Source organism: Diaporthe amygdali (genome assembly GCF_026229845.1).
Source record: "Diaporthe amygdali strain CAA958 chromosome Unknown NODE_1_length_4327563_cov_65_473760, whole genome shotgun sequence".
NCBI classification, from domain to species: Eukaryota; Fungi; Ascomycota; class Sordariomycetes; order Diaporthales; family Diaporthaceae; genus Diaporthe; species Diaporthe amygdali.
Window position 1 is genome coordinate 1,679,068 of NW_026517021.1, and position 15,759 is coordinate 1,694,826.

Genomic DNA, 15,759 nt, shown 5'->3' on the forward strand with positions numbered 1-15,759 from the left:
ACTCTGCACTGGCGGACTTCGCACCCGACATCTGGCCGATTAGGCTAACCGCTGAAGTCCGATGGGACGATGCTTACAAATTCTCTATGTTTTCAAACGAGCATCTGATCCACTATGTGATGCATCATACCGGCCAACATTCACAGTCAGATTTCTTGTGCGGACGTGGACGATGGTCTAAGTCTTACTGCGTTTATTTGTGCTTACAAATTACGAGAGGTGAATAGCGCATGTCGATGCCATCATGGGGGTTTCCGTGATTGCGTACGATATCACCCCAATACGATTTAAACTCGTCTCGTCCCTTTCATTTGAAGATTAAATCTGCTTCTGTATTTCCAGCACTACTGATAGACAAAATTTCTCGTTGGGAAACCTTGTGAATCACCCCGCGCAGCTCCAATGGCGACCGCAACTTCGTACGCATATCGTATCCATCTTCATGAACGAGGTCCGACCTCAGCGGATGGGATCATAAAAAACCTCAAACTAGAAGAGATTCCCAAACCGCAGCCACGAAAAGGCCAAATTTTGGTGCGGATGAAAGCTGCCGCACTGAATTGTAGGTAAACTGAGCTTCACAGCGGCTGATCACGTCGCACCTTACGACTCCCAGATATAATTAAAGGCGCTTACTAACTCGCGGTCATCGGACAGACCGAGACCTGCTAATCGCCACAGATGATGAGCGATACAAAACACGCACCGTTTCCCCGCGAGTTCCCTTGTGCGACGGCTCAGGCATAGTAGAGAGCGTGAACGCCGAGCCAGGCTCATCAAGATGGAGAGTTGGTGATCGCGTGATCGTCGCCGCGAGCACCTCCTGGAAATCCGCAGGGCCAGGCACAGATGGTGAAATGGACAACACCACGGTTCTCGGTGCCTCGGATATCGATGGCGTCCTACAGCAGTACGTCGTAGTCGACGAGGATGGTATCGTATCGGCCCCGGACAACCTCAGCTTCGAGGAGGCAGCTTCCCTGGGTGGGGCTTACGCTAGTGCCTGGAATGCCTTGTTTGGCTGGTATGTGCCGTTGAAGGCGGGAGATGTTGTTGTCACTCAGGGCACTGGTGGTGTGAGCACTGCGGTCTTGCAAGTAGGTGCCCGAGCACGTTCATCCTGTCAGTTGTGATGGTCTGAAACTAACCAATTCCCACTAGTTTGCTGCAGCCGCAGGGGCGCAGGTTATTGCGCTGTCTTCCTCTCAGGAGAAGCTCGAGGCTGCAAAGCAACTTGGTGCCACCCACGGCCTCGACTCCAACGACCCGGAGTGGGATGTGAAAGTTCGTGAACTTACCGATGGGCACGGCGCAGACCACGTCGTGGATGTCGTCGGCGCGTCGACTATCGTCCGATCTCTCCACGCAACGAGGCAAGGCGGACTCGTGACACTTATTGGGTTCTTGTCCGCCTCGGAGAAACATGATTTGATCCAAGACATTATTTTGGGTGCTAAGACTGGTAGGTCACCCATTGATATCTTAGCCTGGTCAATGTGCCTGTGCAAATACTCTGCTGACTCCCTGAAATCAAGTACGAGGCATTGTCTACGCAAGTCTGCCTATGCTAGAGAACATGAATGCCTTTATCCAGAAGCATGACCTCAAGCCGGTGTTGGGACACGTTTTTGAATGGTCACAGGCTCCTGAGGCCTACTTAGCCCTCTTGAATCTCAACACGGCGGGAAAGGTCGTCATCAAAGTCGCATGAGAGCAAGCTGGTCCGTACATGCCTTTGCCTGTGTAGCTATTTATTTGACTACTTCTCACATTCTGCAATGCACACTGATTAACCGGCTCGCCTATCTCATTGAATCACATTCTGGGACTCAGTTCCTGTATAGTCAAACATGCTGCAACCTTATGTGCCATTTATGTAAAGCTTGAATTATCCAGAAGATGTATTTAAATAGATCATGTGGATAGGATTAGTTCAACGAGCGGTTGAAGACAGCAATTGGCCTGGTCACAATGCTGCCCTCTCTGCAAGAACCCCCCCCCCCTTTGGCCCAAGAACCTTGGTGAGAACGCCCCCATATGTACACTATCCTACTCGTTTGACTACAAACATAGATGTACTTGAATCCAGGAGTGACAGGTGCCTTATACGAACGAAGTCCTAGTCTCCTAGGCACTTGCGAGCCGGAGAGTCAGAGAGTCTCTGCCGAGCTAGCTCATCACCCTCCGGTCATGGCTATTCGGTTGCTTCATTTCTATTCATTTTGTCTGTACTCCATTGCTCGTTTCGTCCTTCTACTCACGGAGTTGACTCACTGCTGTCGATTCACTGCCTGGAGACTCGTGCTTTCAATTCACCCGGCACTGCGTTGGCTATATAAATGTAGCAACCTGGCATCTGCCTTTTCTGTCCTTCTTGGATCCTATCCATCACCATCCTGAAGACTCACAACCACTCAGAACAACTTCATTAGCAACACGAATCTAAATACTCAACTCGTCTCAATCAGAGCAACCGTCAAGATGCAATTGCCTCTTATCAAGACTGTCCTTGCCATCGCCATCGGCATGGCCACCCTCAGCTCCGCTGCCCCTGCCGATGGCTACCGCTGCTGTGCTCTCGAGGACTGCACTGTTTGTTCCGACATTGGCCACAATGTCTTCAGCTGCGACTTCTGCGACCAGGTAAAGTCATACATCCTGCGTTGCACCTATGCGTCTCTCATTGGAAACTGACTTCTCTATCTATACAGGAGCCCTACGGATACTGCTGCCGTGCCTAAGCACACGACAAGAACAAGACCAGTTTTATGGCGCCGCCATGATAGGGATCGAGATGAGAAATTTTTGGACGTCACTGAATGAATTCGGGCAATTGGAGCTGCTCTTGCCAAGCCACTCGGACAGAGTATGCTAGGAAGGGATTCCAGGAAAGAGCACGTTATAGATAAATGAGAATGAACGTAAAAGCTCCACATATATGATCTCGCAATGTCCTCTGGTCAAATGAAAGATTGTGTAATTCAGATCTTGGAGAGATGATTGTCACAGGACTACCGTTCAAGTCCAGATCAACTCACAGCTTTGACATCAAGGAATGCCAGAGGTACGTTTCCAGAAAGAGAACGAGGTTCCAGCAACATGTTTCCCACCTAGGCATTTGCCATACGCGTTTCATGTGAACAATGGAGCGTTCTTGATGCAGGCAATTGGCTGTTTTGATCTACATCTGCTGCAGCGCCGTTGCCGGTACATCACCATGTAGGTGGCTACCGTGCTATATGACTGGTCGTCATTGTTATGGCGATAGTTTCACATCGGATATCTGCACTGTTCACATTTTTGCCTATGTCACAAGCAAAGCCGCGGTCTTTTCCTAGGGTTAGTACACAAGTCGAGATGTCAGACCTCGCTCGACTCGGGGATGGCCGCTCTGCTTTGGACGACCACCAGAGCCACTCTAGCACTGTGAGGCATCATAAAGGGGTCGTGGATGAAGTTGTGGCCATAGCAGCTCAAACGCCTGCTTTGGACCTGCTTTGGCCCTGCTGTGTTATGAGCATGAATACTTAGTCTATGTAGTCGACGTACTTGGAATCAAAGCGAGTCGCGTCTCCTCTGGCCACGCGTGTCTTATGTAAGCAGCCGCTGTTCCATCGTCTGAAGCGACAGGGTCACATCGAAGGCATGGGACGGTGAAGTAGATAAACGACCTCAGACTTTAGACTTTGGCTTCTGATCCGGCATGGCCCAGGGCTCGTATCAACAAGCAGATTGCCATTCCTGGTGTTCTACCCGAGTGGTTCGCAGTCATGACCGCAGATGACGAGGCTTTGGAGGCATTGTTTAGAGAAAGTCAAAGTCAGCCAATTTTCCTGACGGGCTTGAGCGAAGCTGTTGGGCAAAAGGCACATTCCAATAGATCTGCAACTGTCATGTATCCCTCCAGTTCAGATGAGAAGGAAGTCTAATTCATCCAATGGCAATGCAGATGCGCAACAGACACTCTGCAAAGGCCAGGACTGTGTCCAGATCATCGGATATCCACCTGATGTAGATCACCATCGATATGCATTACGAGTTCTCGAAGCAGGGACTCGATGTTTCAGACCAGAGACTGTCTCAATCTGTCTCAGGGAAGAAATGCTCGAAATGCTTTCAGGCTCCATTGAGCATGCTGCACGAGCCAGGAGATGGCCATGGAGAGCGGGCAAACAGCCCAGAAGCTGCCATTGCTCCCGCCCGGTGGGCACCCCACTACCCTGCGACACGGCAAGGGTACCCTGGCCCAGGACTGCCCAAGGACCACGCAGGACCGCCCAGGATTGGACAGGCTGACTGGGACAGTGGACACAGGCAAGCTGCCCAAGGTGCACTGCACTTTGCTGCATCAGGACCAACCAAGACCAAGACTGCACAAGACGACAGACGGGGCAGCTTTTCCCCCGACTCGTCATCCTCGTCTCTTCAACGACCTCACCTTGATTGATTACCGTCGCACAGCACTACCAAGATCCTGCGGCACCTCGACCTGCTCCGTTCCCGCACCCATCGCTCCTGCTCCTACAGACATCCAGTCTTCCTGTCAACAACACTTACCCTGGATATGTAGATCGTCCAGATTCCTCGAACGATATCTCCAACGTCACTCTTCGCTCCCTCGCCCAGCCTTCCCAAGCGCCCTGCTCGAAGCAATGGTCGCGTTAATAGCGAACAGCCCCTTCACAACAACGCAGTCGCATCTGGACCTTGCCTTGACAGCTCGCTGGCCCTGATCCAGGCTCAGGGCTACGGCCTCTGCTGCTCTGGCCTCGATCCAAGCCAACCCTTCCCTCGCTTTCCGATAGTCACTCCACACGCATCGAAAGCGTAAGCTGGAGCCGCCGACATGCTGTCCCATTTCCGAATTCATCGACGCGGCCCGTCCAACCCTTCCTCGCCTGTGCCCGATCAATTGAGCCCCCTGGACCATGCCGAGCAGCCTCACTCGGTCCAGGACATCTCGAATCGAACAGACTTCCTCCCAAGGTCCACCAATGCCGCCAACACCCCTCCCATTCTCCCCGCCGGTCCTCGAACAGACCCCGACCCCACGCCCAACAGGAAGCCTTCAGAGCAGTCATTAAAGGACTCCCCGTCCCCTCCTGTCAAATCACCGCAGTCTACCAGCGAATCCGGCTTTATGGGCGGGCTTGCCCTCGAGAATTACCGTCGCGCCTTCGGGGCGAAGCGTGAAGACTCCTCAGCAGTTGTCCGTCAGGCACCAGCAGGCCAGCAAAACACACGATCCAAGCCGCTCCCACCGCCTATAAATACCAACCTACCTTCCGCCCACCCGCCTCCAGTCCCTATCAAGGAGCTCAGATCCCGCTCATCTTTCGTCGCCCCAACCGAACTGTACAACAATGCCGGCGCAACGGGCAAGAGGCCATCTGGCACCAGACTCACCTCCGAGCCTGCCACTCTCGCCGCATCGCAATCTGTCTCGGACTCACAAAAGGGCAAGAAAGGGCTGCCGTTTCTGAAGAATCCCATGTCCGGCCTCTTGATGCGCCGCAAAGCTTCACAGAATGCTCCTGACCTTCGCCCGTTGCCGCTTCCCCAGAATCCTGCCGAGACAACTTATGACCCTCGCATCAGAGGCACAAGAGTCCACGACTTCAGTGCTCCGAGGAAGCGAGTGGTGCCTACCAGAAAACCTACAGTGCCGGGAGCTGAGGTCTGGAGCGGCCCTCAGGGCGCATCATCTAATGTTGCTCCTGACCTTCCATTACGCAGTCCGACTGGTAAGAGTAGCAGCGCTGTATCGGAGAAGACTCAGCCAGGGACATCAGACACGGAGTCGCAAAGACCACATGAGCTCTCGAAAGAGTCATCCAAGAAGTCAGCAACTGAGCACAAGCGTGTCTCCTTGGACGACAAACCGCTCCCAGAGGAGCCTGAGCCCTCCTCAAGCGATGATGTTGAACCTAAGCGTTCTGCATCTGGCTCAGGCCCCAGTGCCGCGACTAACAACGGCTCGATAAGCAAGGCAAATCCTTCGACCAGGACCAACAAATCCCGGCATATCTCGCTTTCTGATGGCTCTATCAAGGATGGAGTTGCGCTAGCCCTGCCAAAACATATGAAGAGTACCTCCTCTCGCTTCAGTTTCGATATGATGGGAGCGGCGAGAGCAGAAAAGGCGCTCGAAGAGCGGCACAGGCAGAAAGAGTTGGAGAGAAAAGCAAACAACATGGAATCAGGCCACAGAGACTCGAGATTCGACGATTTCGATGATGACACATTCGATTATGATGCTGCCATGGCCGAGGACGGGTTCGAAGAGGATATTCCCATGGTGGGCGATGACGACTTCCTCGACGACGACGCATTTTTCGAGGAGGACGTTCCGGTAGTCGGTGACGAAATAGTAGATACTGAGGATGACCCCGACAACGACCAAGAGAATTTTGCTGGCTTCGTATTTCAGAGGTCCAATCCGCAGTCATCCTTGGCAAGCCCTGCCGCCGCAGCTCTGCTAGCCACTCCTCGAGACGCAAGCGGCAAGGCAATCGGATATGCCATGACCAAGGATACAACACCAGACCCGCAATCTGCGACATCACCATTGGCAAACACGGAGACTCCTGTAGATCAAGAGGAAGACTTAGCTGGTGCTGACGGTCTCGGCATTCAGGTAACGTCGGCTCCTCGCAAAACACAATACGACCCCACCGTCTTCCAGGAAAGACGATATCAGCCTGTTGACGATGGCGCAGACCTTGGAAGTACAGAAGACAAAGAACTGTACTTCGATGAGGGCTTGTTGGAAGAATTGCGAATGGAGGCGGATGAGATACAGGCGTCGGCTTTTGACGAGTCTATCTTTGACATCAACGACACGGACGAATTTGGACGTCCAATACCAGGTGCGTTCGCTCAAGCTCAGGCCTCGAGGGCGGTCCAAGAGCAGGAAGTGAGGAAACGTGAATCCGATATTGCGTCAGCATCTGGAATGTCTGGTTCGACAGCCCACACATCGGTCAGCTTGGGCCTACAGCCCATGCCGTCGATGACGGAGAAGGCCAAAGAACTCTCCTCTCAACAGGATAATGCCACAGTAACTTCATCGCAAATGCCGTCAGAGGGCAACGTCGTCGCTTACCAGGCAGCTCTGGCCGAAGCTGCTCACAAAGCTGCCGCATCTGGTTGGAAATTCAAATGGGAAGAGCAGCTAGAATCACCTCCATCTCCGTCTCCATCTCCACCTCCACCACCGCCGCCAGCTGACCCTGATGTCACGATCACATCGCCCACTACAGGTTCACAACCAAACAGTGGCGGGCAGATAGTCGACGATGGTGCCCAGGACGAGTACGACGATTATGCCGAATATGACGATGGCTTTGGAGGCGGCTTCGATGACAATTTCGACGATGAATTCGAATTTGACGACGACTTTATTGCGGAAGCAAATGCAGAAGCACTGGCATACGATTCGGATGGATTCTACGGCCAGGAATTTGGCTTCTACTCTGCACCTATTCCACAAGGTCACCACGGGACGTCAAAATCCAACGGCATGTCACTGACAGCTGACAACGTTTACGGTGGTTACTTCGGCCCGTCAGGCATCGGTCGTACCACCAGCGGTCGTGTGGTTAGCCGCGAGCCGAACCTAACCCCGATCACAGAACGATCTGAATACTCGAATCGCAACTCGATCATGAGCCTCGGGCTCCCAATGGGGGCCTCGGAAGGGCGAAATTCCCTTCAGAGCCCCGGTCTGGCACAGCTGGCCATGATGACTGACGATGGCAAGATGAGCCTTGCAGAACTTCTGCGCTTGCGCAGCAAGGCATGGGGAGGCAGCCAGGTCAGTCTCAACTCGTCACGGGAAGGAAGTCCGCGGTCAGAACGAGCACCACCTGGTGACAGGTTCGAGGGTACGTCGAGCCCAGCACCATGGGAAACGGGGAGGCCAAACTCCCACCTAGGTCTTGCTGGCGGCACGCATGTGAGGAAAAATTCTGCGTTCTCGCTATGGAGCAACTCTGATGCTGCTAGCGGCGCGGGAAGCCCAACATTGACAATGGGATTATCGTTGCCGAATAACGCACCACCGCAACCGCTCTTCTCGCCTCCGCCACCTCCTCTACCACAACCCTCCCCTGGGCCACAATGTCCACCCGTAATTGAAGATGAAGAGGAAGCCTCTAGCCCCGGGCTGTCAACCAAGAGCCCAACGGTAGATCACGCCCAAGCGAATAAGGACGCATACGATGCCAATGCCAAAATTGACACTGCCGTCACCTCAGTCGATGTTGCCGCGCCTCCGCCCCCAGCACCCCTTGAATCACCCCCACCCCCACCGCCAAACACGACGGTCTCGTCCCCTTCGAAGCGCCTCGGCCATCGCCACAAGAGCTCCGCCGAGAGCATCTCGTACTCAATGGACGAAGATAGGGAAAGCGGAGAGACGCGGTGGGTGATGGAGCGGAGGCGGACGGCTGACAGCGGCGAGATCGAGGTACTCAGGAGGGAAGTTGTCAGTGCTGGAAGCATATAGCCCTGCTCTGCGGCCGGTACTGCTGTGAGCTGTTGGAAGGCATGCTTTTGGATCACGATAATGGAAGTGTTATTACGCTTTATTTTTTTCACTATAGAGAGAATTATGCTACGGCTATACAGAAAAGGACACTGTTCTTAGCGGGGATTGGATATAATTATAGGTACTCTTGGAGGGAAGGGGTGCGATGAGACGCACGAAGATACCTGGCAAATTGAAAGGCCCTGTCAATCCATGTCGCTCTTGTAATGGAAGCCTGCTGTGACTTGCTTCTAGTCCGAATCTTATCCTGGCCCCACTCGTTTTCCTCCAGCACTCACCAACGGCCCAGGCGCTGACGGGAGTTCTGTGGGAGTCCCGTGGACATGAACTATGATATATCATTATTTTTCAGGGGACAATTTCCAGTCACCACTGTCACAGGACTGATTTTTATAATATCTAGCAGCTTGGCTGCTATAAGTTACCCCAATTTATTGTATCTTAATAATAGATAAGGTATAAAAGAAGCAGTATAAAGGTATTTCAGGCCTATTAATACAACTAGTTCCAGGTGCGTTTGTCTTCAGGGGCTTACCTATTAGAAAACGCACCTCAAACTCGCTCACGGCTCTTAATATTGTAGTCCAGAAGTATCCTTGGACGTCACGAATCTGCTTCAACGGAACTGCTAGAAAAACCACCCATTGTCGCTGTTCCCGATCTCCCGGGCGACATGTGCTAAGTTCAAATTCCCGACAAGAATACATGACTTCCAAGACTTTCATAAGACCACAACCTCATAACACGATTGTCGATTTCAAGATTGCCACTTATCTCAACGATCGGGTTCAGTCGAAGCAAGAGCATCTTCCAGTCCATTTCCTCCAATTTTTTGTTATGTGAGCACTTGAGACGTGCGGGAGCAAATAAGCCCCCTCCCCCCTCTTCGACAGAGTCTCGAAAATGCGTGGCTATACTGATGCTGCTGAGACTTTTGAGCCCAATTTGAGCACGGGAGTGAGGTCCTGGGTCAAAACCACGATGTACGGCACCATACTCATCTTGAGGCCGCCGGTGGAAGCCAGTAGCCAGACCGCACACGGTGAATTCCGGTTGTAGGTGGATCGGGCTGGCGAAAGACTCCGCAGCGGCGCCCTGTTTTTATCTCATAAGTCACAGCCATGTGTGGGTGTGGGACCATGGCAGTGTTGTTACAAACTATACGAATTGGGGCGCTGTCTCCCCAGCCAAAGGCCTTCTGGATCTGCTCTATTGTATGGCAGGAGGAGATCATTGCTGCCTGATTATCGCTGAGTTGTTGCGCCTGTGAACTATCATCAGGAATTATGGGTCCAGGCTGTGTTCTCGGGCGCCAGCTGTGCCAGGCTTGTTGTCTGACCCGCAGGCTGGACTTCAGGATAGGGCCACAACAATGCATCTCTCCAGTAGTAGCTTCAGAGCTACTTATTTCTTCATTCCTGCCCTCTTACAGGTTTGTGATATATAATTGATCATAATCTCACCAAAAAAGGTCCACATCTTTCAATGCGATATCACTAAGTCATAACAACTTAAGAATCGCACGGATTGAGAACAATCATCGACCACTGCCATATACGAACATGGACGATACTACCAAACCTTTCTGTCGGCTTTCAAACTCAACCCGAACACTACCAGGATGTCGCCCCTGCGGCTTGTCCTGGGATGAATGCGAGCTGGACCTGCTAGAAAGCGAGAGTGGCCAGAGAATTAATATACACTTCCGGTTGGCCGGGATGGAGTGGACATGTGAGCTGAAGCAGAATCACGGGAAACTGCAGTGCAACCTTCAAGAGCTTGAGGTTCTGCAATGGATCGCGGAAGGGAAGACAACAAAAGCCGCCCTCCGTCTCAAAGACTACCACATCCAGTACACGCCTCAGAGACGTTACAGCTGCGTCTTCCCACACCAAACTTCCAAGTCCCACGATATCTTGGAAATTATTCCCGGTCTTACAGCGGCTGAACTGTTTGAAGCCGGAGAGCAAGCGGTCCGAGACTCTCTTGTGCTGTTGTGCCCAGTACCAGCGTCCCTCTGCAAAGAGGCGTCTCATACAGGTGTCAGCGAGGAAGTGTACAAGCTAGCAGCATATTGGCCAGCGAGGCAAATTCTCTGTGCAAACGCAGTGGAGGGCATTACCGACATTTGCCCAGTTGCCATTTGTCGAAACGACCCTGTTCACAATCGATGTGTCGTCCTCGAGACCGGCGAGACAAGGCCTGCAGTCCCAACACCAGAGATCAGGACAAACATGTTGCTGGATTCTATGCATGGTGGTGTGGGGTACATTATCAAGAATGGAAGAAACAATCCCCAGTTAGCCCTCCACGACTCCTGGCACGGGAATGTTCTCTGCGCGACTCAGAGCGCGGTGCTCCAGTGCCAGCACAGAAAAGCCAACGCTCTGCCTACCAGGCTTTATGACGCCCACGAAGGAATGACCAAATACGGAACTCGGCCCGAACACTACCTGGCCTTGTCATACTGCTGGGAAGAATGGCCCGAGAACAACAACGACGCGCTGAAGGCGAAGCTCAAGGAGCTATCCCGGAGACTCTCGGTCCGATAGTTTTGGGTTGACAGATGGTGCATACGCCAGCACGACGACGCCGACAAAGCCCACGAGATTGGACGAATGCGGGAGTATTACATGGGAGCCAGTGGTTGCGTGGTCCTGGCAGGGCCGGACGCTGAGCCGTTCCGATGCTTGCCGCAACATCATGGCGCAATCCTCTCTGCATACCAGCAGGTACTTCAGAACTCGGCAGGGCTGCAGTCGCTCATCCGCTGCAAATGGGCCGCAAGAGTCTGGACTCTCCAGGAGGCATTGTTGTCTCGACAGCTTGTCTATGCCGTGCAGGATCAGCTCATCGACGGTGATTTCATTTCCGAGCTGGTCGCGTACGTCGAGACCTTCGCTGAACAATACACCGGCGACACCGCCACTGGGAACATCGAATGGATAGGTGGATTTGGGTCCTACCGTTGGGACGCGAGAGCTGCTACAGTTGTTTATCCTCGACAATTTAGAGTGCAGGAAGATCCCGACGGATCCCTGCGATTTACGATTATAAGGACTGTCTTCGGAGGCGAGCAACAATACGAGGAATTGCAATCGGTTGGTGGGATTACCATGCCTTTTGAGGAGGCCTTAACCATGATAACGGATAGGGACGCAACAAAGGAGGAAGACTATGTTTACGGAGTCCTCGGCATATGTGAAGGAGGAGACAAGATCGATGTCAAGTACGGCATCAGCTGGCTTACTATGCTGGAGAAGCTGCAGAAGGCGGGGATGATCACCGAACGCCAGCTTGCCTCGTCGACAATCAATGAGCTCCCCGGTATGAGCTGGCTACCCAAATGCGGCCCTGGCTATGGACCATTCAAGAATGTGGAAAGGCTAGCCGCCTTTATTCGCAGGCCGAAGCTCTCATTCTCGAAACAAGGAGTAATTGTTTTGGGGGCGGCATTCGAATGGGAAGATTACAAATGCGAAAACGTGGATTTCCTGAATATTCACGGCATGGCTTGTCGGCTCGTACGTGGCACGATCCGGTTCCCAGACACGCCGGGACTTGTTGCCCGAGTTGGCGGGACGACCACACACAAGGATGGATTTAGAGGGGATAGAATGAGCGGCACTCACGTGATGCTCTGTCGACACGTTGATGAAAAGACCCCGGATACTGTGGCCATCAAGATTTCGGGAGACATCGAAGGCGGACATGTCCGAAGAGAGGATGGGTATGTGCTGGAGCTTCACCATTGGGTCAAGGGGGATCCAAGATTGCTCAAAGGGAAGCAGTGGATTATCATTAGTTAATCATCATATTAATTCAATGTATCCCAAAGCCCGGTCACCGCTTCAAGTTCTCAAATCTGTCTTAAGCAAGGCTTTTAGGTCGAAAGGTCCACACAATAATCATGAAGCGAAGCCATCAAGTCCGCTGGTGGTCATGTGTATGTCGATAAGCCTTTTTCAGTGAGACAGAGGCTCAAGATTACAGAGATGGGAACGAGGGCTGAAGAGAGGCGTTGGGAACTAAAGAAGCAAAACAAAAGGCCTTTGTCAACGGACAGAGGCATTGTTGACACGAAAGGCATAGATGAAACATCAAAGAGCCTAGAATATTTCTCAACATGGACTTCTCTGAGTATTAAATATCGTTGCATCAGGGCTTGGGAACTACCTAGCTGTCTGATCTAAAGAAAAACAGATTTCGGCTTCAATCTCAATACATACACAATGTGTGTCATCATCGTGGACGTAGCTCTTGTAAGAACCCTTCAAACTCCTCACTCATTCTCCAAATTTGTCCCCTGCCTCGTAATCTACATCATTTTGCCATCCAGCCTGTCACTTCGGATCAGGCCCTCTTCAATCTTGTTCAAAGTTCTGGGAGGCTCACTAATATATAACGCAGTGCGACTCGACTTGCTCATATGCAGCGGCAGACGTGCCCGATGGCTGCCTCAGAATCTACCCCTATACATACTCTAAGTCTATCTGCGAAGAGGCTCAACGTGTCCTGGGTTGTTGCGGGAAGGTAGAGATGGAGAAGCGTGAGAACAAGAATGGCAGCAGAATCGAGAAGCGAATATGCGAATCTGTAAGTAATAATCATTCGCTGTATCCCCTGTTTTGTAAGAAATTTTTATCACAAGGGGAGGCAGTGGATTCTGAAGATCTCATGTGAGCAGTTGCTAACTCTCGATCCTGCAGTGTGTCGCTTGGTCGGCTCTGATGAGAGACAAGGACGGCCGCAAGGCACGACGCTCGACCAGGAAGTCTGGTCCTCTACGAGATGACTCAGACAGTGAATGGCAAACGAGTGTTTTGACGCCCCCAGATTCTACAGAGCCATCAGACCTCGAGATGGATGTTTAGAATATTGAGTCGTTGGTAAAAGTATATAGAGTGTGCGGCCGGTTCCTCATTCGAATAAAAGCAGCATTTTTCTCGTAATAAACCAAGATTGAAGCCTGAAACTTTCAACTACGTTCTCCCTCCTTCTCTACACAATATGAGTCTGCAGTGATTTAGTTTGTGCCGGACGGCAGACTTGCCAACAGGGAAACCACATAAGAGTGATGTCCATGCGACCATAACTGCAAAGACAGGCACTTAGCTCTCTTCAGTAAATTGATTAGACTTTCCGGCACGATCTATGATCCCAATCCAAGCCGGTGCGCTGAAGCTGGTGGCGAAGGTCTCAAGGTTCCATTTTACAAGTACCTCTTAGGCCTATGCTCAGAAGCAATATCCGTCAAATTCTGCTCCGCTGATCATGCACATGGGTGACTGGGTACTTGGGATCCGGTGACACGGAACCTTTGGAAAAGTAAAGCTGTGCAGGGAAAAAGCAAAGACCCGGTCTTCCGCGGCCTCTACTTTACAGTCTCACGGCCCTAAAGTCCACGTCACTCTCATCAATGTGAACATCGTGTAGTCCATCTCGCCCGGCGATCTCCTAATTCCGGAGTCGTACCAAATATGCAGTATATAAGGTGTTTCGAATCTTTCATGCACCGGAGAATTTTTGCCTTTTTGCCTTTTCCTGTGTACCTGTGGTCTGCAAGTAACGGGGGGATGACTTCCCACTGGCCCGAATCCTCCACAATTATCGTCAATAAATTCTGTGAACTAGGGGTGCTCTTTCAGGTTGTCTTGAACTAACTTTCATACATCCTGTAACAGCATTGATACGTCGCCCGTAGCCACTCCATTGGTAACACAAAAGGAGCCGCCACAGCCGACAAAGAATTACAAGCATGATCAAGATGGTTTTGATTGTAATGTCACTACGTCCAATTCCATGACCACCCGCCCGTGCCAACTACAATGAAGTGCAGCTTCCGACGGAAGTTTCCTCGCGCAAAAACTCCTGAGCGGATCAACCAGGGTGGAGGTAATCTAATCTAGCCCGCTTCCATCAGCGTAGAACTAGTATTAGTTCGACGTTGAGACTTAGTTGCTCTCTAATTTCATCTCAATGTTAGCGCAACCGAATTTAGACCTCAACAGCCGTTAGTACCTGATTCGAGATGAAAGGGGACGATGACCCATGTCTCGGTCAGAGGCCAAAATTCATCGAGTCGACAGTAGAAACAAATTGCAGTTCTGATTATGCTGGCGTTGAAATCGGGCAAGACACTTCGCCCTGGAAGTGCTTAGATCTACTGCGCCCCGTGAAATGATCAAAGCTAGAGTTGTTGATGCTACGAAGTTTTTGGATTGGAAGGCATGCTGGATCCACATGCTGCTGAACAATTTTTAGCCTGTCTCTCAACTGGTTCCCTCAGCCATGCTGCCCTGACAAGTCACATTTGGTGCCTTACTATGCCACCGAACAGTGAACTGTGAAAAGCAAAACTTAAGAGCATTTTCTTAGACAAAGAAATAGTCGCCGCAAGCAGGACAATTCTGGAAGACGACCTCAGTCTTCATGCTTATGGGTCAATATCAAACCTGCTCGATGCGAGGTATCGGACAGGTGCTCGGCGACTTGATTTCGAGAATCCTCAGTTGCCAACACAGTGCCATCAGAGCGCGGGTTTGTCCATATTGAACCAAATTGGGTGACGGAAACAGTATGACGTGCGTGGCCGCGACGCACCCTGGCCGGCGGTTACACGGCTTCACCGCGGGCAGAAGGCGTGTTACAAAGGTGACGCGTGGGCAGGCGAGAGACTGGTGGGCGTTTGCTATTCCCGTTATCTGGATCGCTCACAGAACCAATCGATATCAACTCCCAAGAATTGCACTGAGGCTGTCAGGGTTGGCCCTGTGGGCGCTCTGCAAACAGAATTCTCCGCTGGTGGTCTGGCCCATCGGGAGAATGACTGAAGCTCGTGATCTTCCCGAGGATGAGTCAGGGTGGTGACATCTGGAGCAGCTCCTCAGTCGGTGAGCTAGCGGCAAACTCAATGGACGAGATGTGCTGTGTAGCAAACATCTGACGTACTGAGTTGCTGAGTCGCTGACTCGCGGTCGGAAAGGAACCTGGTGAGTGCAGGCGTTAATGACGGCAGTGGTCGCGACGACCGGCGAAGCGGGTAGCCGAAAATAGGCGCACGCTATCCCGGACTTGTGGGCCCAGCCGGGGCGTGGAGACAGGCGGTCAAAGCCGAAGGGAGCAGGCAGACCCGGCCTGACGGTGGACGGTGGACGGAGGAAACTTGGAAGTGGATGAGAGGGAGCGATGGCGGTGATGGCAGCCCG

At 52.0% G+C, this 15,759-nt stretch overlaps 5 protein-coding genes across 5 annotated transcripts; all 5 read left to right on the forward strand.

The window, feature by feature from the left end:
• Window positions 1–402: 402 nt before the first annotated feature.
• J7T55_006090 (lcohol dehydrogenase) lies at window positions 403–1,711 on the forward strand (the record flags this gene model as incomplete). The annotated part of the gene is made up of 4 exons (XM_053140479.1): window positions 403–562; window positions 682–1,097; window positions 1,162–1,462; window positions 1,536–1,711. The coding sequence occupies 4 exons, from the start codon at window positions 403–405 to the stop codon at window positions 1,709–1,711; spliced, it is 1,053 nt and encodes a 350-aa protein (XP_053000858.1).
• Window positions 1,712–4,846: 3,135 nt separating this feature from the next.
• J7T55_006091 (uncharacterized protein) lies at window positions 4,847–8,509 on the forward strand (the record flags this gene model as incomplete). The annotated part of the gene is made up of 1 exon (XM_053140490.1): window positions 4,847–8,509. One exon carries the CDS (start codon window positions 4,847–4,849, stop codon window positions 8,507–8,509), a length of 3,663 nt encoding a protein of 1,220 aa, XP_053000859.1.
• Window positions 8,510–10,113: 1,604 nt separating this feature from the next.
• On the forward strand, window positions 10,114–11,103 carry J7T55_006092 (uncharacterized protein; the record flags this gene model as incomplete). Its single annotated transcript, XM_053140502.1, has 1 exon — window positions 10,114–11,103. One exon carries the CDS (start codon window positions 10,114–10,116, stop codon window positions 11,101–11,103), a length of 990 nt encoding a protein of 329 aa, XP_053000860.1.
• Window positions 11,104–11,169: 66 nt separating this feature from the next.
• Window positions 11,170–12,360, forward strand: J7T55_006093 (het domain protein; the record flags this gene model as incomplete). Its single annotated transcript, XM_053140513.1, has 1 exon — window positions 11,170–12,360. The coding sequence occupies one exon, from the start codon at window positions 11,170–11,172 to the stop codon at window positions 12,358–12,360; it is 1,191 nt and encodes a 396-aa protein (XP_053000861.1).
• A 423-nt stretch (window positions 12,361–12,783) lies between these two features.
• Window positions 12,784–13,425, forward strand: J7T55_006094 (uncharacterized protein; the record flags this gene model as incomplete). Its single annotated transcript, XM_053140524.1, has 3 exons — window positions 12,784–12,813; window positions 12,962–13,147; window positions 13,261–13,425. 3 exons carry the CDS (start codon window positions 12,784–12,786, stop codon window positions 13,423–13,425), a joined length of 381 nt encoding a protein of 126 aa, XP_053000862.1.
• Window positions 13,426–15,759: the final 2,334 nt, after the last annotated feature.